This window comes from Trachurus trachurus, assembly GCF_905171665.1.
Source record: "Trachurus trachurus genome assembly, chromosome: 18".
In the NCBI taxonomy this organism is placed as follows: Eukaryota; Metazoa; Chordata; class Actinopteri; order Carangiformes; family Carangidae; genus Trachurus; species Trachurus trachurus.
The window spans coordinates 4398731-4424940 of record NC_139909.1 but is presented as its reverse complement, the minus strand read 5'-3'; the positions used below and the strand labels follow the sequence as shown (position 1 = coordinate 4424940).

The 26210-nt window shown below is 43.0% G+C and overlaps 2 protein-coding genes across 2 annotated transcripts in view; both read left to right on the top strand.

Annotated features, from left to right (window-relative positions):
- Nucleotides 1-229: 229 nt before the first annotated feature.
- Nucleotides 230-26210, top strand: LOC311001323 (uncharacterized protein). Its single transcript, XM_083992374.1, has 20 exons — nt 230-578; nt 1790-1890; nt 2697-2766; nt 4244-4374; nt 4507-4595; nt 5411-5510; nt 5825-5868; nt 6180-6257; nt 6738-6934; nt 11550-11614; nt 11932-12038; nt 12129-12231; nt 12814-12913; nt 13992-14031; nt 14154-14205; nt 16293-16401; nt 17936-18019; nt 18822-18939; nt 22090-22180; nt 25305-26210. Exons 1-20 carry the CDS (start codon nt 347-349, stop codon nt 25377-25379), a joined length of 1986 nt encoding a protein of 661 aa, XP_083848500.1. The 5' UTR covers nt 230-346; the 3' UTR covers nt 25380-26210.
- LOC311001554 (lecithin retinol acyltransferase-like) overlaps nt 25442-26210 on the top strand; it is a gene marked incomplete at its 3' end in the record, with an annotated part of 28852 nt that continues 28083 nt past the window's right edge. Inside the window, exon 1 of the mRNA XM_083992638.1 lies at nt 25442-25470. The remainder of the gene's footprint in view (nt 25471-26210) is intronic.

Here is a 26210-nt window from a genome sequence, read left to right as displayed (position 1 = left end):
AATGGGTTTTACTTTGGCAAATTTACACTTGTGGATATAAAACTTTGCAAGAATTAAAATGAGATTAATTAAAAAATATTCTTTTTTTCACTCTTTATAAATCCAAAAAGGACAACACATTATAGCCTCTCCTATCGCGGCCTTGGCAGATGACGGAACCACCGGTCGGACGGACTTTTCTGTGACGTGTTTCCTGTCGGACTGTTTTTGTGGATGGACCGGTGCACCTTGAACTTTACACAGAGAGAGAAAAGCTGTCTCTTCTTTTTCTCTCCCTCTCCTTCTTTTTTTCTCCTTTACTCCTCTCCTTCTCCTTCATTGTAAATAGTAACAACACTGAATAAAGATGTCCGCTTCTCCTCCTCTGCTGCTCCTGCTCCGCTCAGGACGAAACGTGAACTTTGTACGTTTTAATTCTTCCTCTTCCTCCTCCTGCTGCTGCTCCTCTTCCTCCTCGTTACTCGGGGACCGGCGGCGGAATCGAACCGGGTCCAGGTTCTACACCAGCAGCTCTGCCGGAACCGACCGGGTCCGGATCGGCTGCGCCTCCGGGTTCTGGGGCGACACGGCGACCTCAGGTAACGTAATAATGTAACGTAACGTAACGTAACGTAACGTAACGTAACATGGCATAACATACAGCGGGGAAAATAAGTAGCCTATTGAACACGTCAACATTTTTCTCAGAAAATATATTTCTAATAGAGCTATTGACATGAGATAAGATAAGATAAGATTACACTTTATTGTCAGATCACTCTGAAATTTGTCTTGCGTCCCATGACGTCCAAGTTTCACACAAATAATAACAAAATACAAAAAACATACATTTACAAAAAGCATAAATGTTACCCTCAAAGGTCACATTTAAAAAGAAACACAAACTACCTCCTAACTCCTAACATGAAATTTTCACCAGATGTTGGCATCAACCCAAGTAATGCACACATACAAAGAAATCCGAACATTAATGTCCATAAATAAAGTTATGTGTAATAAAGTGAAATGACACAGGGAAGAAGTATTGAACACATGAAGAAAAGGAGGGGCAAAAAGGTATGGAAAGCCAAGAAAGCAGAGTTTGTCATCCTGTCTCCTATCAGTGCAAAGTAATATCTGCTGGTTTAGTCCTGATTGCTGCCTTTTAAAAAGGTTTCTCACCACCAAGGTGTCAGACAATATTGCATGATGGGTAATAGCAAAGAGCTGTCTAAGAGCTGTCTAAAGACCTACGCAACCAAAGATTTCAGACAGAAGAGTCAAAACAATAATCAGAAGGGTTCCCTAACAGTCCAGGACACTGGTGGAGAGCTTCAGACAGACCTGGGATCAGCAGGTACAGTTGTTTCAGAGAAAACAATAAGCAATGCACTCAACCGCCATGGCCTCCATGTGCATTACTTGGGTTGATGCCGACATCTGGTGAAAATGTCATGTCAATAGCTCTATTAGAAATATATTTTCTGAGAAAAATGTTGACGTGTTCAATACTTATTTTCCCCGCTGTAACAGTTGAGTTGTTATGATTTGTCCTCCTCCCTCCCTCTTCCTCCTCTTTCTTCCTCCTCTTCGTCTTCCTCCCCCTCTCCCCCATTACTCCTTCTGTTCTTCTTCCTTTTTCTTCTCCCTCCTCCTCCTCCTCCTCCTCTCATCTTATTGACGACTGATCAGCTGATCGTCAGGTGAAGGAGGAGACACCGAGTCTCTTCTGGTTTTATCCTGAATTCACTGACGTGTGTCTCTCTCTCTATGTGTGTGTGTCTGTGTGTGTTGTTGGGCGTCCCCCCAGTGCCTCAGCTGGTCCACGGCGGCCGTCTGGACTTCCTGGTGTTCGACTACCTCAGTGAGATCACCATGTCTCTGCTCACCGCCGCCAAGGCCAAGACGCCCGTGAGTCGCTCAACTCAATGTTTCATTTCATTCATCTTTTGTCTTTTACGCTGTTGAAATTAGGAGCAGGCGACTTAAATGAATCTGTAGTCTGTCATCAAAAAAAAAGGGGGAAAAGTAAGCAAAAAAAAAAATCCGGCACAAGAAAAAAAAAAAGAGTCCAGCACAAGAAAAAAAGAAGACGTTTTTTTTGCTTGCTTTTTTCCCTTGCGCCGGATTATTTTTTTTGGGGGGCTGTTTTTTTTTTTTTTTTGGCTGGCCCTAATATTCCTTCGTAATATTTAGATAATCAGAATCAGAAATGTTTTTATTGCCAAGAACCGTAAAGGTTAGTTTAAAGGAACTTGTCACGGTGTCAGGTGCAAACACAAAAGGTACCAAAAATAGTTAAAGGGTTTGAAATCTGAATAAAATAAGATAAAATGAAATAGAATAAATTAAAATATTCTAGTGCAAAAATACGCACACATAGGTACAATTTAGGATTTATATAAAAAGAATAAAATAGAATAGAATAAAGAATTCATTCTTTAAATAAAACACAACAAACCCCGACTACAAGCTCACACAAACACAAACAGACGTGTTTCCAGGGACACAAATAGGCGTCGCACCAGGCTAAAGACTGATGCTAAGCTAAGTAACAATGATAAACTGTAGAATCATGATAATAAACCAGACAAACCGCGTTGGAGCTGCGTAGACTGTCGGGTGTTAGAAGGGAAATTATAACTTAAAACTTTTAAGGAGCATCTTATCCTATTGTGCCACCTGTTGCCATGGAAACAATGTCTTTATCGTTGTAGAACATGGGCTACGCTCCAGACTTCGTCCAGGCGGCTCTTGCTCCGTTCATCAACGACATCCACAGGAAAGGTGAGTGAGCGTTAGGACACGATGTTAGAAACCCACACATCTGGATTTTTTTTTTTTTTTTTTTTACAGTGTCAGAGCATTTTTGTTTTTATTTCTTTTCACCTGTTTGATTTTATTGTGTTTTTGTTTCCTGACGCTGTAGTTTCTTGTTTCTCCTTTGACTCGTCTTCACCACAATGAGTTTATTTAAATAAAATTGATTTCTGAACACCTTTTAAACATATTTGGTAATTCTTTAATTTACAGGCCACTAATTACGTCATAATGTCAAGAAATACTAGTCTAGAAATAACGGTGAATGTCATAGTAATGTCATGGTTTTCATAAAGGCAACAGATTACACATTTAGCTTTTCACGCTTTGAATTTTTTGGGAAGAGACCAGAATTTTTCTCCACCAAGTCCTAAGTTGCAATTGACCGTTTATTTCTGGGCTGTTTCTACGCAATTCATCGCTATTTTTTGGCGATATTTCTCGACATTACTCTGACATTGACCGTTATTTCTAGGATATTTCTAGACATTATGACGTAATTAGCTGCGTGTAAATTAAACTGTTACCGAATATTTTAAAATTTGAGTAAAACAAAACAAAACAAAACAAATTTTTTGGGCTCGTAATGCAAGTTTTACACGTTAAGGATCCTTCGTCGGACGAAAATGTACACCTATGGGTTTTTAATGTATTTTTAGGTAAAAAATTTAACTAACAGATATCACCATGAAACTTCCCAAGTCTATCACTCACATTAAGACAAACATTTTTTGTATTACAAGTTTAGTCAAATTTTATGTTTAAATATGTAAATGAGGCCATATCTAATGAAATATGCACTGCTTTGTTTACATTTTGCTTACATTTCCAGAACTGAAATGGATAAAGCCCCTTTCAAAATTCTTTTTCTATTTTGTTGACATATTTGTGTCTAAAGCTTTCACAGAGGGGATTTTGGATATCTCTTTTTATCACTCTGTAAATGAGAAAATACTAATACAGCCCTAAAAAAAAAAATATTTCGCCATATGCGTTTGGAATAAAATGTTGTATGAATGATATATCAACAATCCACTCAGAAAAAAACCTTCAGAATATAATACAGACAGGAATAAAGAATAAAATTATTATTATTTTTTTTAAATCAATGAAAATAGAGAACTCATGTGTTGTTGCTGCAACAACAACTGGCCAGGAAGAGGTTAAACATTTTTGTAACCCATGTCAAAAGTGATTTTCATGTTTAGTCAAGATCCAGCCTTATATGTATCACAAATATTTTGGGAGTAACTGATGACGTCTAAATGTCTCTTACTATAGGTTGACATTTTTGTCCAGGGGTAAAAATTGAAAAAGGCTGAAGGGTCACCAGAGGTTAAAACATTTTATTTTGAAATCTGTCTCTAAACACTGAACGTTCACTCACTTCTAGTCTGTTTTTTATTATTATTATCATTAATAACCGTGTGTGTCCTCTGTGCAGGTATCCGTGTGGTCAGCAACGCGGGCGGCGTGAACCCGCTGGCGTGCGCCGAGGCCATACAGGAAGTCATCAAGAAGGCCGGGGTCGACATGAAGGTCGCCGTGGTGACCGGCGATGACCTCATGTCCCAGGTAAGACTCAACGACTCAGTTATTACTTCGGTTATTAGGTTGTTTTTGTAGCCTATAAGTTCGTTAAAGGGATAGTTCAACATTTTGTCAAATTGGCCCACTGCCATAATCCCTATATCCCTCTCCTCTCAGAGAAAGGTCCTGTCGGAGGTGAAGGTGTCGGCCGACGGCGCCCGACGACCGCTACCGAAAACCCTGCACAGCATGAACGCCTACCTGGGGTACACACACACACACACACACACACACACACACACACTTTAAATTGTCTTTTAAAGGGATAGTTCAACATTTTGTCAAATTGGCCCATTGCCATAATCCCTATAGTCATAGCAGTAGGTTCATTACCTTTAATTGTCGGTGCAAGCTGTTTTTAGAACGGCGGAGCAGAGCCGTGAGCTGCTCAGAGCTACGCTACGGAGGCTCATTATGGGATTTCTTGGTTTCAAACTCATCAAACTCATCAAATACACAATCCAGCAACTCCACAACGCTCTGGTGGACAAGTTGTGAGCTGCACATTCACCACGCTATGAGATAATAACACAACGTTACCACACAGAGTTGTTTTAGAGGGAAATACAGAGACTGTTTGATGTAAAACTGTCCCTGAAGGCAACGTGCATCAGTGGTTTTGCATGTATTTCCCTCTAAAACAACTCTGTGTGGTAACGTTGTGTTATTATCTCATAATGTGGTGAATGTGCAGCTCACAACTTGTCCACCAGAGCGTTGTGGAGTTGTTGGATTGTGTATTTGATGAGTTTGATGAGTTTGAAACCAAGAAATCCCATAATGAGCCTCTGTAGCGTAGCTCTGAGCAGCTCACGGCTCTGCTCCGCCGTTCTAAAAACAGCTTGCACCGACAATTAAAGGTAATGAACCTACTGCTATGACTATAGCGATTATGGCAATGGGCCAGTTTGCCAAAATGTTGAACTATCCCTTTAAGTTGAATGATTCATCCATGTGTTCTTTATTTCTCATTAAACTGATCAATAATCGATCAATAATCTCTCTGTCTCTCTCTCTTCAGGGCCGGTCCGATCCGGCGCTGTCTGGACCTCGGCGCCGACATCGTGGTGACGGGACGCTGCGTGGACAGCGCCGTCGCCCTGGCGCCGCTCATGCACGCCGTACGTCTGATTCAACGGAAACTTTATTTCTCTGAAAACAAAAAACGAAACGAAAAGACATTTAAATAAAAAAAATAACCTAAAAATAAAATACACAAGAAAAAAAAGAAAAAGGAAGAAGAGCTGTGGGAGACTTGGATGTGTGTGTGTTTATTAATACAAGCTGCCTTTGATTGTGTGTGTGTGTGTGTGTGTGTGTGTGTGTGTGTGTGTGTGTGTGTGTGTGTGTGTGTGTGTGTGTGTGTGTGTGTGTGAGAGAGAGAGAGATGAACGTCCAGGAGTTCAGTCTGTCCGTGTGTTTTATCTCGTTACAGTTCGGATGGGAGAGAGATGATTACGACCGACTGGCAGCTGGGAGGTACACACACACACACACACACACACACACACACACACACACACACACACACACACACACACACACACACACACACACAGAGTTCATACGTCTTACATAAGTCTCCAGATTTATGATCTTGTTTATGATCCCTGTTGTTCGTCTCTTCGGCTCTTAAAGGGCCAGCGCAGCAAAAACCGATCGTTTCCTACTGTAGCTGCTGATAGTATTGATTTAGTGATCTATTGATTGATTGATTGATTTTATCTGTTCGAAATGTGGGAAAATAAAAGTAAGTAATATAAATATCTGTGTGTTTGCATGTGAATCAGTCTGGCCGGTCACCTGATCGAGTGTGGAGCTCAGAGCACCGGAGGGATCTTCACCGACTGGCACAAAGTCCCCGACTGGTAAAAACAACAAAAAACTTCTGTCTTTTATTTTGAAGGGCTCATCCATTAAGAAACCAAATCCTGTAAGTTGTTGGATGGTGGGTTCTTTATTCTGAAGGAGCTTTAACACAAACATCCACCTTTATTTTGAAAGAGCTTTAACACCAACAGTTACCTTTATTTTGAAAGAGCTTTAACACAAACATCTACCTTTATTTTGAAGGAGCTTTAACACAAACACCAACCTTTATTTTGAAGGAGCTTTAACATACACACCGACCTTTATTGTGAAGGAGCTTTAACACAAACATCTACCTTTATTTTGAAAGAGCTTTAACATAAACATCTACCTTTATTTTGAAGGAGCTTTAACATAAACATCTACCTTTATTTTGAAGGAGCTTTAATACAAACATCTACCTTTATTCTGAAGGAGCTTTAACAGAAACAGCTACCTTTATTGTGAAGGCGCTCTGACCCCTTCCTGTCCGTCTCCAGGGACAACATGGGTTTCCCGGTGGTGGACTGTTCCTCCGACGGCTCCTTCGTCCTCTCCAAACCCCCGGCCACCGGCGGCCTCGTCTGCTTCGGCTCCGTGGCCGAGCAGCTCGTCTACGAGATCGGAGACCCGCGGCGCTACCTGCTGCCCGACGTCAGCTGTGACTTCAGCCAGGTGGTCGTCACGGAGATCCCAGGTAAACACACAATTATACATTTTCCTGGTGCGATTATTGGAAAGGCAAGAAAAGGAGACCGCACACATCAGCTCCCTTATGTGCAGATTTATTAGCACATCAACAATAGTAACGTTTCGAGCGCATTGCTCTTCATCAGACTAACTCATACACATTAGACGCCCCATTTTTAAACCTGCCCCTGAGGGTCACATGATGAGTCACATGGTAAAGGGAATGTATAAATCAGAACACACCTTGTGCAAAACAAAAACATATAAAAATCAGTCAAAACTCCATCATAATTTAAATAGATCAACACCCATCAGGCCGACTGGCCGTCATACAGATCTAATAAATTAGAGGCGCCTCTAGTAATAGGATGGCTAATTTTCAAAATCCAAAACAAGGTTATCACATTTTTTTACATTTTATACATTTTAATCATGTTTACAGATTTAACACATTTTAAAGTTCAATTACCTATAACCTTGAACTAGATAAAGGACCAATCCAACCACAAAAAATGGAAAAGTTAACATTATATAGAAGACCAAACATGCATATAATCCAACAGTAGGACTTCCTCATGATAAGTATCAAGAAGCAAAACATGAGAAGTAACTACTACAACGATAATAGCAATGAGCTCGAAACGTTACTATTGTTGATGTGCTAATAAATCTGCACATAAGGGAGCTGATGTGTGCGGTCTCCTTTTCTTGCCTTTCCTGTCTTCAATTTTGAGGCCAGCACCTTTTGAACTGGATGTGCGCGACCGTGTCTACCCCCTGGTGCGATTATTGTCAGAGAAATAATCACGGTGTTACGATTATCACGATTATTATGCATTTATCAATTTAACAACACTATGAATGTGTAAAATCAAATATAGTCCAAATATAATTACTAGGGGTGGGAGAAAAATCCATTCACATAAATATTGCAATATCTTTTTTGACGATTTTTAAATCGATTTCTTTTTTCAAAAATCAAAAAAAAAATTTTTTTGAATTTATTTTAATATTGTGCAATGTGCATTTGTTCGCCTTTTTTACATACAGAGAGTACAGGTTTCAAGTCCCAACATGGGAGTTGATGATAACACATCAAAATACCAGATTGTCTTTGTTAAACGTACAAGATCTTAGAGTCATAATAGATGTTTGGCAAATACATATCAGAATTTTACCTCAAAAAATGATTTTTCTTTTTACTGTGGTTTCAAATCTGCCTGCGCGACAGAAAATGGCTTACTCAATTTGTGAAGCCACTGTTGAACTGCCGCTTGTCAATTAGCTCAGTGCGATAGACAACAGTGTTTGGTTCCAGAGGTTGTGGGTTCAATCCTCAACTGGTGCAGCATGAACATTACAAGGTCAACTGTCCTGTCTTCCTATTCTCCTGTTTGTTGCTCATGTAACGGATGTGCACTCTCTCACCCATAAAGGACGTTCTAACCAACTTGTCAAGCGGTTTTCAACCTCTTGGCGAAGCGGTTAGCATCGTCGCCTGCCATGCAGGAGACCAGGGTTCGAACCCCACCTAGGGCAGGCCGTGAGGAACACAACGCAGAGGGCCAGATATGAACATCGGCTACACTCAGAATTCCTAGCCTGACAAGCCAGACTACATCATTAACATGTCTAGTCTGGAAACGACCTGTAGACCTCGGCTCAGTCCAGGGGGCGGGATGAAGGCTGTCTTTCAAACTGCCTCTGCACCAATAGGGTAGCGCTACGACCAATCAGAGCAAAGAGCAGGATGACGTTAGCCTGACAAGCCAATTAAAATGTACTGTATGTCGTCATTGCGTTAAGCCGCCCAACGACTCTCTAAACAGATAGAGCGCTGTGATTGGTCAACACAAACGGTGTTCGAGACTCAAAAAGTTCCTATGGCTCGTTTCTAGACCCACCTACGGAGCAAATATATCTGCTGCCGCTAGGGAGCAGTCAAGGGGGCAGTTGTTGGTCTGAGAAGTGAAGCTCACTTCCGCGATCAAAAAACTGCAATCCCCTCGGCTTCCTCTGGGGGCTGGTGTCAGAAAGCAGCATTCTCCATAGACCCCCATGTTAAAATCGCCGATTTTACATCCTCAATAAACATGTTAAAAGCCTGGTGTCAGAACGTTTTTTGGTCTCAACCGATAGTTTCTACCCCCGCACAGACTCTGAGGGGGGGGGGATTTTTTTTAACTCTACCGTTTTACTGTTATTAGGTTAAAACTCTGGCCAATCATGGTGCAGAAACGTTGAGTGACAGGTCCGAGCAGCTCCGGAGACAGGCTGCTTCGAGGCCAGTGGGCGGGTTCTCGGCCGGCCAATCCAACATGGCGCTGTTCAGGCCGCCATATTGGAGTCACAAAAACGACTCCCCAAAACCAATGGGTGACGTCACGGACGCTACGTCCATTCTTTTTACAGTCTATGGGTGCAGCTAGATTTCTAGGCTACAGAATTTGCCTAAATTTGCCAAAAAATAGCCTGGACCCGACCCATCGCTGCGCCGCTGCAGCTATAATTAATTTTGTAATGGTGCCCTAACCCTAACCCAACAGTGACTCACGCTGTGAGGACATGACCAGCAGCTGAACCTCTTGTTTTCGTAACCCTCTAAACTCTGGTGTGGGAACTTTAAACAGCTCCGCTCCGACCCCGCTCCGACCCCGGTCCGACCCCGGCCCGACCCCGGCGGCCGGCGGCTGAACCCGCTCTCTCTCTCTCTCTCCGCTCCTTATCAGGCTGCTAGAAAAACTAAACAGGGATCCATCACCGCGGCCTGACCCCGCCGCCGCTGATAAACCACTTCACTGTTTCCTCCTCCTTCTCCTCTAATGGTTCAATGTACAGTCGTCGTCAGGGCAACGGCTGTGTGATGTATGGGATGTTTACAGCGTGAAGTACCAGGAGGAGACGAGAGAGTCTCGGTCTGACCCAGATCTGAGCTAAAGAAGAACAACTGAGTCAGACCTGGAGGAGGAGGAGGAGGAGGAGAAACACCAAGTGAAAGTGTGTGAACTCGTTCTGACCTCGGCTCCACCTCAGTGTTGGTGCTGTTGCATTGTGGGAGTTCTGGAGTTCTTGTTCATGTTGTTGAAAAATCTAAATATTTCCGTCTTAATTGAGCGCCGGCTGAACCCTTCACCCCCGATCGACCCGCCGCCGAGCGCCAAGCAGCGAGGACGTGAACCGGTCGGTCGGGTTCAGGCCGGGGTGAAGAGGAGGAGGAGGAAGGATGAGGGGGAGGAGGGGGGGTTGCTTCATCTGAACATGTTGTTAAAGGGATACATATAAAAAAAAAATGTTTTAACGTGTCTTGCCTCACTGCCGAGTCCATGACCAGCAGATAGACACCATCCTTTCGACTGTGCGTGCAGTAACAAGGGAGATAGAGGCGTATCGCCTGTAATTAGCTTAGCTCAAACACTGGAAGTGTATGGGTAGTGTTAGCCTGCCTCCTACCTAAAGTCGCTATTTAGCTTAGCTCAAACACTGGAAGTGTATAGGTAGTGTTAGCCTGCCTCCTACCTAAAGTCGCCAATTAGCTTAGCTCAAACACTGGAAGTGTATGGGTAGTGTTAGCCTGCCTCCTACCTAAAGTCGCTAATTAGCTTAGCTCAAACACTGGAAGTGTATGGGTAGTGTTAGCCTGCCTCCTACCCGAGCTGAAATCAGCAGTCAGAAGCTGATTTCATTTTAGTTCTAAACTCTGTAAATATATCACTTTATCCACATTTCAAACATGTTTAGGTGAGAAAGTAGCCGTTTAGATCAGCAGTGTGTCGTTAATTTGTCTAAATACCAGCCGTTTACAATTGTGTTCGGACGAATTTGGCGCTACTCAAGCTAGCCGTTGTGACCAACGCACTTCCGGTTACTTTCACAAAATAAAACACCCATTGCCCTTTACATACAGAAAACCATGAGGATAGAATTTGTGCTTTTACTTTGAAACAGGAAGCTAACCTACCCTCGATGTAGCTAGCTTGAACCAAAATAAACCGTCTTTGCTTGAACCCTCCGTTTTGACCGATCTCGTCCCGTTAGCGGCATTTGACCGCTCAAGATGCCTTACCGGAGAGTTTTGTCAGCTCTGAGACGAAGATCGGCCCGCCGGTTTCCGTTTAGAGTTGCTGAAGAGTTTCTCTGATGACTTTAGGTGGAGGCAGGCTAACACTACCCATACACTTCCAGTGTTTGAGCTAAGCTAATTAGCGACTTTAGGTGGAGGCAGGCTAACACTACCCATACACTTCCAGTGTTTGAGCTAAGCTAATTAGCGACTTTAGGTAGGAGGCAGGCTAACACTACCTATACACTTCCAGCGTTTGAGCTAAGCTAATTAGCGACTTTAGGTGGAGGCAGGCTAACACTACCCATACACTTCCAGTGTTTGAGCTAAGCTAATTAGCGACTTTAGGCAGGAGGCAGGCTAACACTACCTATACACTTCCAGCGTTTGAGCTAAGCTAATTACGGCGATACGGCTCTATCTCCCTTGTTATTGCACGCACAGTCGAAAGGATGGTGTCTATCTGCTGGTCATGGACTCGGGAGTGAGGCAAGACACGGAAAAAAAAAATGTTGGCGTATCACTTTAAGAGATTCTTTACTCTCTCTGTGTGTGTGTCCAGGTGTGGAGGGCGGAGCCGTCAGCGTGACCGGAGCTAAAGGCTTCGCTCCGTCACACGACTACAAGGTCAAACAGCTTCTTCTTTTTCTTCTTGTACTTGAAATAAAACTGTTTTCCACAATATTAACGACATAAACGAACATCGGCTGTCATACATCATTCTCTGTTTTTTTTTTTTTATTGTTTTTTTTTTTTAGTAGTAAACTTTTACTTTAACTTTTTTTTAATTTCTTCGTTTATTTATTTTAAAATGTCTGAAACATTTAACCTTTTATTTTCCCCAATTAATACAGTTAATGCTTCCATATTGAATTTATTTTTTCTTTTAGTTGTTAATCTTTCTAATGTAGTTGTGACATGAAGCTGTAACCCCCTCTCTGCAGGTTTGCTCCACCTACATGGACGGGTTCAGAGCCACGGCCGTCTGTCCCGTCGGAGGACCGCGGGCGGCGGAGAAGGCCCGGCGGACGGCGGACAGCATCATCACAAGGTGTGTGTGTGTGTGTCTGTTATCTGTCTGTCTGTCTCTATATGTGTGTGTGTATGAATAACAGGTGTGTGTGTGTGTGTGTGTGTGCAGGGCCAAGCGGATGTTCAAGCAGCTCGGACTGGACGACTTCGGCTCCGTCAACGTCCAAGTCCTCGGAGCCGAGGACACGTACGGCGCCAACGCTCACACCAAGGTCTCACACACACACACACACACACACACACACACACACACACACACACACACACACACACACACACACACACACACACTGAAACAGGATGAACTCTGACCTAGGGATGTCACGACAATAGATTTTTTTGGTACGATTATGGTCAGAGAAATAATCACGGTATTATGATTATCATGATTATTATGCATTAATTACTTTCACAACACTATTAATGTGTAAAAAAAATATATAGTTAAAATATACATTACTAATTATAAAATATTTTAAATATCTATTCAAATATGACCAATTATTAATCTGCCAGGGGAAATATTCAAGTCATTAATTGCCATCGATACCAAATGTTTAAATTCCTACCAATTCAATGTTAAATGGACCAGTATCTGTGCATTTACCTTTACTTTGGCGCACAACTGCCGACATGGTTCATACCTAATCTTTTTTCGAAAAGTAACGGTATTTAGGAATCTTTGCGATCAATTAATTGTGGCGTTTAATACCATGATTAATTGTGAAAACAAGTAATTGTGATGTCCCTACTCTGACCCCTGTGTGTGTGTGTGTGTGTGGTTGTGTGTGCAGGGCTCCCGGGAGGCCGTGCTCTGGATGGCCGTCCACCACAAACAGAAGAAAGCTCTGGAGCTGTTCGCCAGAGAGGTCGCCTCGGCCGGGACCGGCATGGGTGCGTTCTTTATCTGTGTGTGTGTGTGTGTCTGAGCTGTTCGGATCACAAGTCACTGAGTCGGAGTTTCGATCTGACCCATGTTGTGTTGTTGTATGGGAGGCCGTTTAGGGTGAAGACATTGAAATATGTGCACATACACACTGAAAACGTGCACACACACATTGACAATGTGCACACATTGAAATACTTGCACATACATTGACATGATGTGCAGACACGCACTGAAATTTCCACACTCTACTTCTCACACAGCGGGATATAGGCTGCTTGTGTGTGAGTGTGCGTGTAAAATGTCAGTGTGCCCGGAAGTTGTTTCAGTGTAACAGTAAGGCACCGCCATCTTGGACAGCTGCTTCTCTCTCCATAGGTTTAGGGATGTTGAACTAAATATTACTCCTAAATCTGTGAGCATGTGATTACACCGGTCAAAACCCACTACTTCCTGTCCTAATTTTCAAAATAAAATCAGGGCGAATGATTAATAAGATTTATGAGCAGCAGGTGATGTGCCTGTAGTGACAGATTGTGGATCTAGGCCCTATAACCCATATGCACAATTAACCACGTGCTCACAGATTTAGGAATAATATATATACATTGTCAATATGTGTGTGCACATTTTCATTGGGTACGTGCACATTGTCAGTGTGTATGTGCACATATTTCAATGTTTTCACCCTAAACGGCCTCCCATATTGATGTGTTGTGATGTGTGAACTGGATCTGGTGCCTTCAGGTCTCAGGGTGAGTGTAGGAAAATTATGAAACACATGCAGCACTCCCTCACTCCTACACACACACAGACACACACACACACTGTACTGCAGCGGCAGATAAGCAGGGCTGTGACCTGAGCCAGATTTGGATTTTGTTTAAAGTAACAAGTTCAACTCAAAAACACACACACACACACACACACACACACACACACACACACACACACACACACACACACACACACACACACACACACACACACGCACACACACACACACACACACACGCCCAGACACACTCAGCATGAAGTCCCTGTGACTGAGTTGACCTCTGACCTCTGCTCCTCTCGTCCCCGCAGCTCCTGGACTGACCGGCATCGTGGGCGGACGACCCCGAGTGTGAGACACAAACACATTCTCTGTGTGTGTGTGTGTGTGTGTGTGTGTGTGTGTGTGTGTGTGTGTGTGTGTGTGTGTGTGTGTGTAGTACAGAAACATCTAACTATGTGGTGTCTCTCCAGGTCTCCGGTTCTGAAGCCGTTCTTCTTCCTTCACCCGAAATCTGAGATGACGGTGAGTTTTGCCCAATTCCAATTCTATTTTTCATCCCTACCCCTACCCCTACCCCCCTAGCCCTTAACCGTTGCCCCTTGAAACGGAGCTACAAGGGGTAACTGTTGAAAGTCAGCCCCTACGAATTGGGACACCACTTCAACAATCACATACATCATCAGTCGTCTCTGCTGGCTTTCACATAAGCAGACGTGACGAGCTTTTGCCACAAATCCTGTGTTCAAAACCACGTTAACTTAATAAAATAAAATAAAATTTAATGAAGACTGATCGGTTCATTGTAAAACATTTATTTATTGATGTAAATGTGGTGATTTCTGTATGTAGGCTACAGATCCCCCAGGCAGCGCTGCTCTTCTGTCCAATACATGAAGCTTCACTTTTAATTCAAACAAATTAATGCGACTGCCACAATTGTTACATTTCATCAATGAGACCAACATTTATCTCCTAAAAAGAATGTAACTACGCGGCGGTAAACCTCTAAAAACCTGCGGGTAAGTTAATTAGCGATCGTCTTTTCTCCCCCGGGATGACGACGGAGGTTGGCCGGCTGACCAGCTCTCGAGACGTTGATCTGCTCCACAGGTCGGAGCAAACGTCTAAACAGCCTCATGTGGATAAACCGACCCAACATTGGGGATCTAAACAGCTACTTTCTCGCATGAAAAAATATTAAAACTTAACAAAGTGACGTAATAACAGCGCTACAGTGAGAAATAAAACAGCTGCCGGTTGCCGCGAGGTGCATTCTGGGAAACTTGTCATACCCCTCAGTTTGTAGTGTGCCTCTGAAAAATCTCTGTTTAAAAGGCGAAATAGCCCTGAACCAGAATCGGGACACCACCACTTCACGTGAACGTGCAAAACGAAGGGCTAGGGCTAAGAGGGAACTGGAATTCACCCTTTGAGTCACTGCTGTAAAAGAAACAAAACAAAACAAAAAGAGGAACGTGATGTCATGATGATGTCATGACCATCCGTGTCGTTTAAATGTCGAGTGACGCAGCATTTGTCAGATGTTTAGATTTAATCTCAGTTCTCAGAGTGTGATCTCACTACAACTCAAAGATCCTCTATCCACCTTTTTCCGAACGTCAAAAATGTAAGCCGGTTTTGCTCTTCCGGTGGAATTTTATGTTTATGTTTCCATGGTTTCAGTAGTCGCGGTAAATGCATGGATTTTTTTTTTTTTCTCAATGAAAATCTGTAAAACGCATGGATCATCACACCAGCTCCTAACAATGGATATCACACACATTGATCTGTGTTAAAAGCCAGCGTTAAAGCAGAAGTGAGTGGTCCGGTCGTTTTCGCTAATGCTGCGTTCCAGGCAGGCTTTTGAAATCGTAAATTACAGCTTCAAGTCACAACTTACGACTTTGTAGCGTTCCAGGCAACCCACTCGTGTTTTTCCGACCTGTTTTACCGGTGAAAGTCACTATAACGGCCACTCGTAACTTCCGACCGGTGAACTCGTACCAGATCGAACTGGTACCACTTCACGGTCGGAAAAATACGAGTTTCCTTGAACGCACCATAACAGTCCTCGTCGCTACGTCACCACATTCACGGCGTTCCTTGGCTGCACACACAGCCCTGCATGCCGTTCTCTCTCCTCATTGGATAAAAACTGTAGGATACGATAAATGTTTTCTCCTCGGCTCAGAGCAGAGCAGAGGGACTGAGAGACCCGTGTTTCAGTCCAAACACTCTATGTAAGTGATTGCTGTCGGAAGATATAACTATTTAAGACTTATATTAACACAAATATATCACTCACTTCTGCTTTAATAGATCCATGCGTTTACCGCAACTATGACAACGACTGAAAACCATGGAAACGGAAACGTACAATTCCACCAGAAATGCAAAACCGGCTTCTGGGTTTTGACCATAGATGACGTTCGGAAACTTGTGGATAGAGAAGATGCCCCATTACAGTTTTTTTCTTTTTTTTCTCTTTTTTTACTACCGGTTTCCTGAGTGGGCGTGGCCACTAGAAAGATAATCGTCATGGTGAGTTACCATGGAAACGTCATTCAAGACTTTTCTTTCTTTTTTTTTCTTTGTAAATCTGTGTGCAGGTGGACGTTCACGTGGGCGGAGAGTTGGTGGAGTCGCTGTCGGAGGCGGGACCAGAGGCATCAGAGCAGGAAGCTCCGCCCACCTCAGCAGAGGACGATCTGGACGCAGGTAACGTGTCATCGTCTGACAGCCAATCAGAGACCAGGATTCTCCAGCTACCTGAGTGGTGCTTGAGAGCTCCTGGAGTTTCATTTCTGGGGTTTTAATGCTGCGTTCATAACAACTCGGAGGTCGGGATTCCCAACTCAGAAATTCCCGACTTCCGACATCATTGCGTTCACGCTGCAGGAACTCGGGAGAAAAAAAACATGGATACCTGAAGGAAGTTTGGATACGAAAAATAAATGCAGCAGTAAATTATGTTTATTTTGGAGGAGAGGAGACGCTGCAGACGAGTGCACATATAATGTTACAGCCTAGATAACAGTTAAACCTTATTTCTGTCACATACGAGGAACACAACTTCACACCGTACAACAATCACAGCTTAATATAAACGTATTTCATATCGGCTACTGCAATAATACACAAAACTATGCATTAAAACCTCAACAAATAACTTAAAATGTCTAAATTCTAACTGTTTAAGACGAGGTCAGTTTCCCACCTGTAATTTCCGAGTTCGACGCCGTTCAATTCATTTTTTACAACTCGGAGCTCGTTTTTTTCCGACTTCCGAGTTGTCTTGAACGCAGCATAAGGTCCTTGAAGGAATTTCTTGTAGTCCTTGAGGGAGTTACTTGTGGTCCTTGAAACACCAATGGTCCTTGAGTGTCCTTGAACGTTACCTGGGAGGTTCAAGGACCTCTTGGTGCAGCTCACATGGTCCTTGAAGTGTTTCCAGGCTCCTTGAAGAGGTTTTAAAGTCCTTGAGAGAAGATTCAAGGAGTTACTAGTAGTTTTTAAGGGGGAAACCAGAATTTACAATTAATTGTCCAGCCATTGAACTGAATTGAAGAACAAAGAGACGTCATGTTGTTGCCGACGGCGACCAACAGGGGGCGACAGTCAGTCAGTCACAGACTCACTAAGAGCTCATTAACACAAGTAAGAGTGTGTGTGTGTGTGTTTTTTTATTGTGCAGGGCCATGTGAGGGAGAAGTGTTCCCAAGGACACACACACACAACGTTAATGATGTCGTTCAGTTTGAGTAAAGAAACTTGAGTTATTTACAAATCAAAGGAACAGAAATCGAATTGTGGTTCACAAAAAAGTTAAAGAAAACACACACACACACACACACACTCTGAGCCCTTCTTCACATTCCTGGCTGAACACAGGAAGTCCTCTCTCCAAATCACACAAAAAAACGAGAGAATAAAAGCTCAGAAACAAATAAAAGACGAGAGAGAGAAAAGAAGAAGCTTTTAAATGTTGATTCTCCTGCTTTTATTTTGAAAGATCGCTTTCAAAATAAAAGATTTTACTTATTTGGTCCTGGAAAAGGTCCTTGAATGGGCTCAAAAGGTCCTGGAAGAGCTCAGTAGAAGTAGACTGAGGAGGATCCAAAGGTCCTTGAATTGACGTAAATGATGCTTTATGAGGTTTACAAGGTCCTTGAAGGGACAAATGGAGTGTGTTCTTTGTCTTTAATGTGTGTGTGTGTGTGCGTGTGTGTGTGTGTGTGTGTGTGTGTGTCAGACCTGCCCAGTGGACCAAACACCTACAGACTGGAGGACTTGGCCTTCACCAGGAGTGGAGACAAAGGCGACTCAGCGAATATCGGTGAGATAGAAAAACGACGAGTCATAGAAACAGAGAGATTCCCTCTCCCCTCACTCAAATTCAAATTCAATTCAATTCAATTCAAATTATCTTTATTGACATGAATGTTACCAGAACTATGTTGCCAAAGCATCAAGAATCAATGAAACAAAACAAATACAACTCACAGAATCAAATATACACACTCTCTTATACACAGATCGGGTCATTAGGAAGTTACAAGTTGTTATATAATGAAAATATATATATATCAGTTCATATTAAATGATGATGATTATCATAATAAAAGCAACAATATTGTATCATAGCAATAATGGCTGTGATGAGCATCGTGTGTTTCTCTCATGGCAGAGTTGTTACTGTGCAGCTACTCTACAAATTATAGATCTTCTCCTAGACAGATTTTTAACAGTCTCTCTCTTTCTCTCCTCACTCTTTCTTTCTCTCCTCACCCTCTCTTTCTCTCCTCACTCTTTCTTTCTCTCCTCACCCTTTCTTTCTCTCCTCACTCTTTCTTTCTCCCCTCACCCTTTCTTTCTCTCCTCACTCTTTCTCACCCTTTCTTTCTCTCCTCACTCTTTCTCACCCTTTCTTTCTCTCCTCACTCTTTCTCTCCCTCTCTTTCTCTCCTCACTCTTTCTTTCTCTCCTCACTCTTTCCCTCTCTTTCTCTCATCTCACTCTTTCTCTCCTCCCTCGTTCTTTCTCTCCTCATTCCCCTCCCTTCTCTTCCCCCTCTCTTTCTTCACTCTTTCTCTCTCTCTTTTTTTCTCCTCACTCTCCCCCCCCCCCTCTCCCTCCAGGTGTGATCGCCCGTCATCCCCTCTTCTTCCCGTACCTGAGGAAACACCTGACGTCGTCCGCGGTCGAGGAATATTTCTCTCACCTCATCCAGCCGGGCGTCGACAACGCCGTCACACGGTGAGAGAGAGAGAGAGAGAGAGAGAGAGGCCGTGTGTGTGTTACAGTGTGTGTGTGTGTGTGTGTGTGTGTGTGTGTGTGTGTGTGTGTGTGTGTGTGTGTGTGTGTGTGCTACAGTGTGTTTGTGCGTTAGTGTGTGTAGTTGTGTGTGTGTTACAGTGTGTGTGTGTGTGTGTGTGTGTGTGTTAGTTAGTGTGTGTTTGTGTGTGTGTAGTTTTAACTCTAATCGCTGTCAGACATCGACCTTCGGCAACAAGACACAACAGAGCGACACACACTCTGCAGGAAAACAGATCTTAGTCACAACCACACACACACACACACACACACACACTGTAACACACGCACACGCACACACACACTGTAACACAACCACACACACACTGTAACACACACACACACTCACTCTGAGGTCACTGAGGTCGCTGGCTTCCTGTTTGTCGACTCGTCTTTACATCACCAGAGCGATTACTTCATTCAAGTTACATGTAACTGTGTCTGGTTGCCACGGAGACCGACGTGTTGTAACCGGTTTGTTTAAACATTTAGATTTTATTTTATTTACTGAACAATTAACGAAAACAGTCGGAGCTGCGAGTGTGTGTGTGTCTGTGTGTGTGTGTGTTGTTGCGTAACGCCATCACAGCTGTTTGTTAAATTGTTTCCAACAGGAATCTGAACTTCTCGTCGTCACAGCAAAACAGACGGAATAAAATAAAAAATATCCGTTTTTTTTCAGATATAAACGTATTATTTTCCACACAAGCGCCTGTTGTCATGGAGTTTGATTGACAGCTGCAGTAGCCAATAGCGTGGAGCCTTCGCCGTTCACCTCGCCGACCTCATAGAAGATGAAGACAATGATGATTAGAGGTGTAAGAAGAAAATACGGACACAGTGAAATATCGTGATATTTCATTTCACAAAACTGTATCGATGTTCAAAAGCTCCGTATTGGTTTATTTTAAATAACAATTTACATGCAGCGGCTCATGTTTGCGTTACATTTAAAACTCCGCTAACATTACTTAACTCAGCACAGTCAGAAAAGGAGAAAAAAACAAAAAAAACAATATACCATACATACAACTTTCTGTGACAGCACTGCAAAAACTCAAAATCTTTCCAAGAATATTTGTCTTATTTCTTATCAAAATGTCTAATTTCTAGTCAAAACTAATCTCTTTCCACCTTAAAGGTATAATATGTAGGAATTCCCCCCATCTAGCGGTGCGGTTGCATATCTGAACGTATTCTTGAATGTTGCATTCACGTGAAATCGGGCAGACGTCAGACAGACAACAGACGCTGCATGTAACAGGGTAAACAAACGACGGACCACTTGTTTACATAGAGGCTTGTTTATGCCGTTAAGTGCAGCGGCTGTCGTCCGTCTGCCGTCTGCCCGATTTCACGTGAATGCAGCATGAAAAATACCATTAGATTGGAGGAATTCCTACACAATGTCCCTTCAAAAGATAATTAGCGTTTTTTTCACAATCTGGACCTTATTTCTAGCATAAAATCCGATCATTTACTCCCTCAGATAACTTTGGTGTCATTACAAGTGGTTGTGATGAAATGAGCTCCAGCCGAGAGGCGCGTATATCCGTATAATGGAGTCTACATGGCAGCAGAATGCAGCCTCTAAATAACACATTATCTGCAGAGAAACTCCTTCATTTCACCATTATTTAGTTCTGATAGGCTAGTGCTATTCCCCTCTGAGTCCGGGGTTAGCTGTTATCAACATCCGGGGTCTGTAGGTCGACCTGCTGACCTCTGACCTGGATGATGTCATCTCTGAGCGCCGCCCGGCTCATTCTGATAATAATCATTCAGCTTCGGCATTCGGCTCCATTTTTATCTCAACTAGCCGGAGCTTTAGTGAATCCAGGTTGAGGAGAGGAAGCCTGTGGAAGCTGAACTTCATCCAGCTGCTCATTTTGTTCTGACAAGTCGGAAACACGCAGAAACGATCATCCAGGTCAGAGGTCAGTAGGTCGACCTACAGACCCCGGATGTTGATAACAGCTAACCCCGGACTCAGAGGGGAATAGCACTAGCCTATCAGAACTAAATATTGGTGAAATGAAGGAGTTTCTCTGCAGATAATGTGTTATTTAGAGGCTGCATTCTGCTGCCCTGTAGACTCCATTATACGGATATACGCGCCTCTCGGCTGGAGCTCATTTCATCACTTTAACGACTTGTAATGACACCAAAGTTATCTGGGGGAGGAAATGATCAGATTTTATGCTACAAATAAGGTCCAGATTGTAAAAAAAAAAAAAAAAAGGTAATTATCCTTTAAAGAGGAAGTAGAGATGGATGACATCAACAGTGTCGCTTCCCCCTGTGGCCACTAGTGGGCAGTTACAGTCTGGTGGAGGCGCCGTGTGTGTGTGTGTGTGTGTGTGTGTGTGTGTGTGTGTTCAGGTATGATGGGTGGGGGGTCGGACATGTTTGTGCGATGACTCAGCGTGGACGTGATGAAGACGAGGAGGAGGAAGAGGAGGAGGTTGTACCGTAGTAAAGCCGCCGACCCGCGTCTCCTCTCACACCCCGACCGCCACAGACGCTTCATTAGTGCAACCTCCGCCCTCGTTAACACAGCAGGGGACACACACACACACACACACACACACACACACACACACACTGACTGACACACACACACACACACACACACACTGACTGACACACACACACACACACACACACACACACACACACACACACACACACACAGACACACACTGACTGACACACACACACACACACACTGACACACACGTCTTGTAAATCGCATAGAAACACAGACCAAGTTTTAAAAAAAACACACAAATGCATTCACACACACATCTGGACGCACTTTCTCATCAACCTGAACACACACACACACACACACACACACACACACACACACACACACACTGACACACACTGACACACACACATCAAACAGCTCCGTCATTAACACACACACATGTACGTGTGAGTGTGGCCTATAAACGGCTCCAACCGACACATGGTGCCAGGCTGTGGCAGACCGCGCTGTGTGTGTGTGTGTGTGTGTCTGTGTGTGCATTGTGTTTAATTGTGTCTGTGGTGGTAACTAGTGTGTGTGTGTGTGTGTGTGTGTTGCAGGTTCACTCTCCCAGGGATCTACGGCCTCAACTTCGTCCTGCAGAGCTCGCTGGGCGGGGGAGGGGTGGCGTCGCTACGCAGCGACCCGCAGGTACACACACACACACACACACACACACACACACACACACACACACACACACACACACACACACACACACTAATATTCCACTCTTTCTTCACCGTGGACCTTTGTCCTCTCGTCTTCCTCTTTTTCCTCTCCGTCTTTCGTCACCTCCTCCCTCGCTCCTCGACTCCCCGCTGCAGAGGAGGAAACAACACAAACACCCTGAACGCAACAGCTGAGTTAAAGTACTAAAGAGTCGAACTGAAGTACAAAAAAGATATTTACTGTTAAGTTGAAGTATCAGAAGTTTTTAAGTTTAAAAAAAACCCACAAACAAACACAGGATATTTATTTCAAACTTTGTGTGAGTAAAGAGACGTTTGTTTCAGAGTGAAAGTGAAACTCTGAACCAGAAATATAAAAGAACTAAGTAAAGACAGAGAGACGAGTGGTGAAAATAACAAGAGACACAAACTGGTGCTGCGTTCACTTGCACCTCCGACGGGAACAAAAACAACCGTCTGACATCAGGAACCTGAACGCAACAGTTGAGTTAAAGGTACAAGTCGACCTTTTGGGACAAAACTGAAGTCAATGTCACCAGCAATTAACTGCTCTTGACTTTTCTGTATTGTTTATTTGCACGATTATAAAAGCAACAATAAAATTGAAAAAAAGACATGTGAGGTAGAAACCCACTACAGGCTCATATTTAAACCTCACCTACCAAACCCGGTACCAGAACTGGTACCAGAACCGGAACAAGTAAAAATCAGATTATTTACTGTAGTGAAGTTTTATCTTAAGTTTTTAAACGTAAAAACATCAAGTTAAAAAAAAACCAACAAAGAATATTTATTTCAAACATCGTGAGTGTAAAGTGAAGTGACGTTTGTTTCAGAGTGAAAGTGAAACTAAATAAAGTTAAAATAGATAAAAACACAAAAGGAGCTCAAAGAAAAAGAAGAAACGACAGAGAGACGAGTGGTGAAAATAACAAGAGACACAAACGCAACACGAGTGAAAAGAGACACAAAACAACAAACAAACTGGTGCTGCGTTCACTTGCAACTTGGTTTTTGGAAGTTGCTCTTCTATAGAACGAATCTCCTTGTTGACTTCCAGGTAGAAAACCAGCACGTAATCTGAATGAGAACAGTAGTAACGAACGAGAGTTTAGCTATATATCATATTTTTCACGTCCTATCACCGTTTAGACAAATCTGAAATGATTGAAGAAACATTACTATATCTGTGTGTGTGTTTTGTGTTGCTGTGTGTTGTATTTATTCAGTTTTGGGGGAATCACAGTGTCTAGAAAGCATCAGTGGCTCAGCTGACAGGGACAGCTAACGGTAGCTAAGCTAACGGTAGCTAAGCTAACAGCAGGACGTCAGCTGTTAAAACCCTCCCGTTGTGGGACACGACATGAAACTACTCCAGTTAGCTCAGTCATGTTGGAACCAGTGTTGGGTATAGTTACTTTTGAAAGTAGTTAATTAAGTTACAACGTTACCGTCAATTAAAAGTAATCAGTTACGTTACTGCGTTACTTATGAATAAAAGTAACGCGTTAGAGTACTCATGCGTTACCAAAAATTAAAAGCCTTTTGCAGCGCCTCGCACATGCTGCAACTTAACTGACAGACACACAGCCTCTTTTAAATGCACCGAGTCCTGATGAATAACATCAGTCATCCAACCAAATTAGCAGGTTTTTTTTTTTTTTTTTGATCGCAGAACTGATCAAAATTCAGGAATTGCCGTGAATCCCTCTCAGCAGCTTCACTGCTCGATCTGTCTGTCAGTTTGAACGGAGGACTCACGTGTGGAGAGGAGGGAGGCTGGCGAGACGTGAACTTCCTGCCTTGTGTGTAATAAAAGTAAAAAAAAAAAAAATGCGGTTGAATGTACTGGTATCACACTGCTGCTACGGCAGCTATGGAGTAGAGATCCGGGCTGGACCGGGGGAGAACTGGGCTGCCGCTCGCCGAGAGGGAGCTGCTGAAAGCGGGCGAGCACTGAGAGCCGAGCTGCTTGTTGCTGCTGGTGAAGCAGGTCCGTACGTGGAGCTGGTCCATGTAAATGGGCCCTTAAATTGGATGTGGATTTTTTTGCGGTCGATAGAAGCTTATCACCAACGCAGCGTGTGCATTTTACCGTTATGTTCTTGTCCTTTTCGCCGGCGAATTGAAACGCACGCGCGCACACACACACATAGGTAACGTAGGTCAGCAGGGCACAGACGCATCACAGCAGTACACCTCGGCTGACACATCCGCAGGTTGCACAGTAGTCTGTCTGACAAAAAGCAGGCTGCAGTCGGGATTTTCTTTTCCTTATCCGGCGAAAAGTAACGGATTACTTTTTTAAAAAAATAACTAAGTTACTGATTGCTCAACTCACGAAACTAACGCGTTACGTTACACGTTACACGAAAAAAGTAATTAAAGTACTCTAACGCGTTACTTTGTAACGCGTTACCCACAACACTGGTTGGAACTCAGATATCCGCTGGAGAAAATATGTTTTCATGGACCGTTTATTGAGTCACTGAATTATTAAAGTTCAACAGGTAGCTAACCGTTAGCCCGGCTAATCTATGATCAACCAATGAACCAATCATTGGTTTTATAAACTTTACAAACATCAGATTAGTCTAAACGGTGATATAGTAACATGAAAAATTATATATAGCGAAACTCTCGTCCGTCACTATTGTTCTCATGCTGGTTTTCTACCCGGAAGTAGTTGTAAACAACAAGGAGATTCGTCCTATAGATAGATGTATAAAACTCTTTCTTCCTCCTTTTCTTTTTCTTCAGTCTTTCTTCTCCTCCTGTATTTCTCTCCATCTCTTCTTCAGAGGCTCCTGTAAAGTTTTTTTTTACCGCCTCACAGGAATCCACAGCACATCAAAGACACACAACGCGCTAATCAACACACTTCACACACACCGTTAAAGCTCAAACACACACACACACACACACACACACACACACACACACACACGCACACACACACACACACACACACACACACACACACAGAGACAGAGAACGTGTGAATTCAGACACGTTAAAGGTGGAAACACACATGTTGTTCCTGAACGCAGCCTTTCTTTTCTTTTCTTTTCTTTCTCCTTCAGGGTAAAGCGTTCGGTCAGATGCTGCTGGACCTGAAGCTCCGAGGACTTCCTGACCTCAAGTCCCTGGTGGACTGAAGGAGACCGGGAGGGGCGAGAGCAAAGGAAAACAACAAGAAGAAAAAGAAGAAAAAGAAGGAAAAGAAGGAAAAAGAAACTAAAAGTGAAAGTGAGTCGACAGAAACACAGGAAAAAAAAGAAAAAAAAAAGAGAAAATCACGTCCAAACATGAGAAGATTCAGATTCAGGTCCATTTAACGGACGAAGACCAGAACCACGGAGACTTCCTCGACACGTTGGACCCACAACCCGACGACGATGACAAGCTTCAAGAAACCGACCAATAACAACACCAGAAACTGAACAAGAGAACAAGTCTTTATCTCATCGGTTTCTATCGTCGTCCTCTGTGAAGGACGTTGGACACCTCGACCTCTCCAACATGGACGCTTTCACGTTCCAACGTACAGACACACACAGACAAAAACACATGAAGCCTTTTCTGCATCAAACCCCATTTTACACTCTAATGACTACCCATAATGCAATGCTCCCTATTGATCACCATGTTTAACTGGAACATGATGCTTTAAAAAAAACAAAAAAAAAAACTAAATCAGACATCCAAAAAAAAAAAAAACCTTGTTTACAGAAAAATATAATCTTTTCCAGTTTTCCAGTGCAGTTAAAAAAAAAAAAAAAAGTCTCATCTTTTATTCTTCCAGTTGGAAACAGACACTGGAAAACATGGAGGCTGAGAATATTTACAAGTTAAAAAGAAAAACTTCCAAGACACAAAAACACACCAACGACCCATAAAAGTGTCAGGAAAGAAAAACAAAACAAAAGAAAGTAACAACAATAAAATCCACAAAGCATTAAGAATCAATAATAAAAAAATTTAAAAAA

Coding starts and splice junctions, on each gene's coding strand:
- LOC311001323 (XM_083992374.1), top strand. CDS start 347: ATGTCCGCTTCTCCTCCTCTGCTGCTCCTGCTCCGCTCAGGACGAAAC. Junction 1,891..2,696: donor CCGCCAAGGCCAAGACGCCC/GTGAGTCGCTCA, acceptor TTATCGTTGTAG/AACATGGGCTACGCTCCAGA. Junction 4,375..4,506: donor GCGATGACCTCATGTCCCAG/GTAAGACTCAAC, acceptor CTCTCCTCTCAG/AGAAAGGTCCTGTCGGAGGT.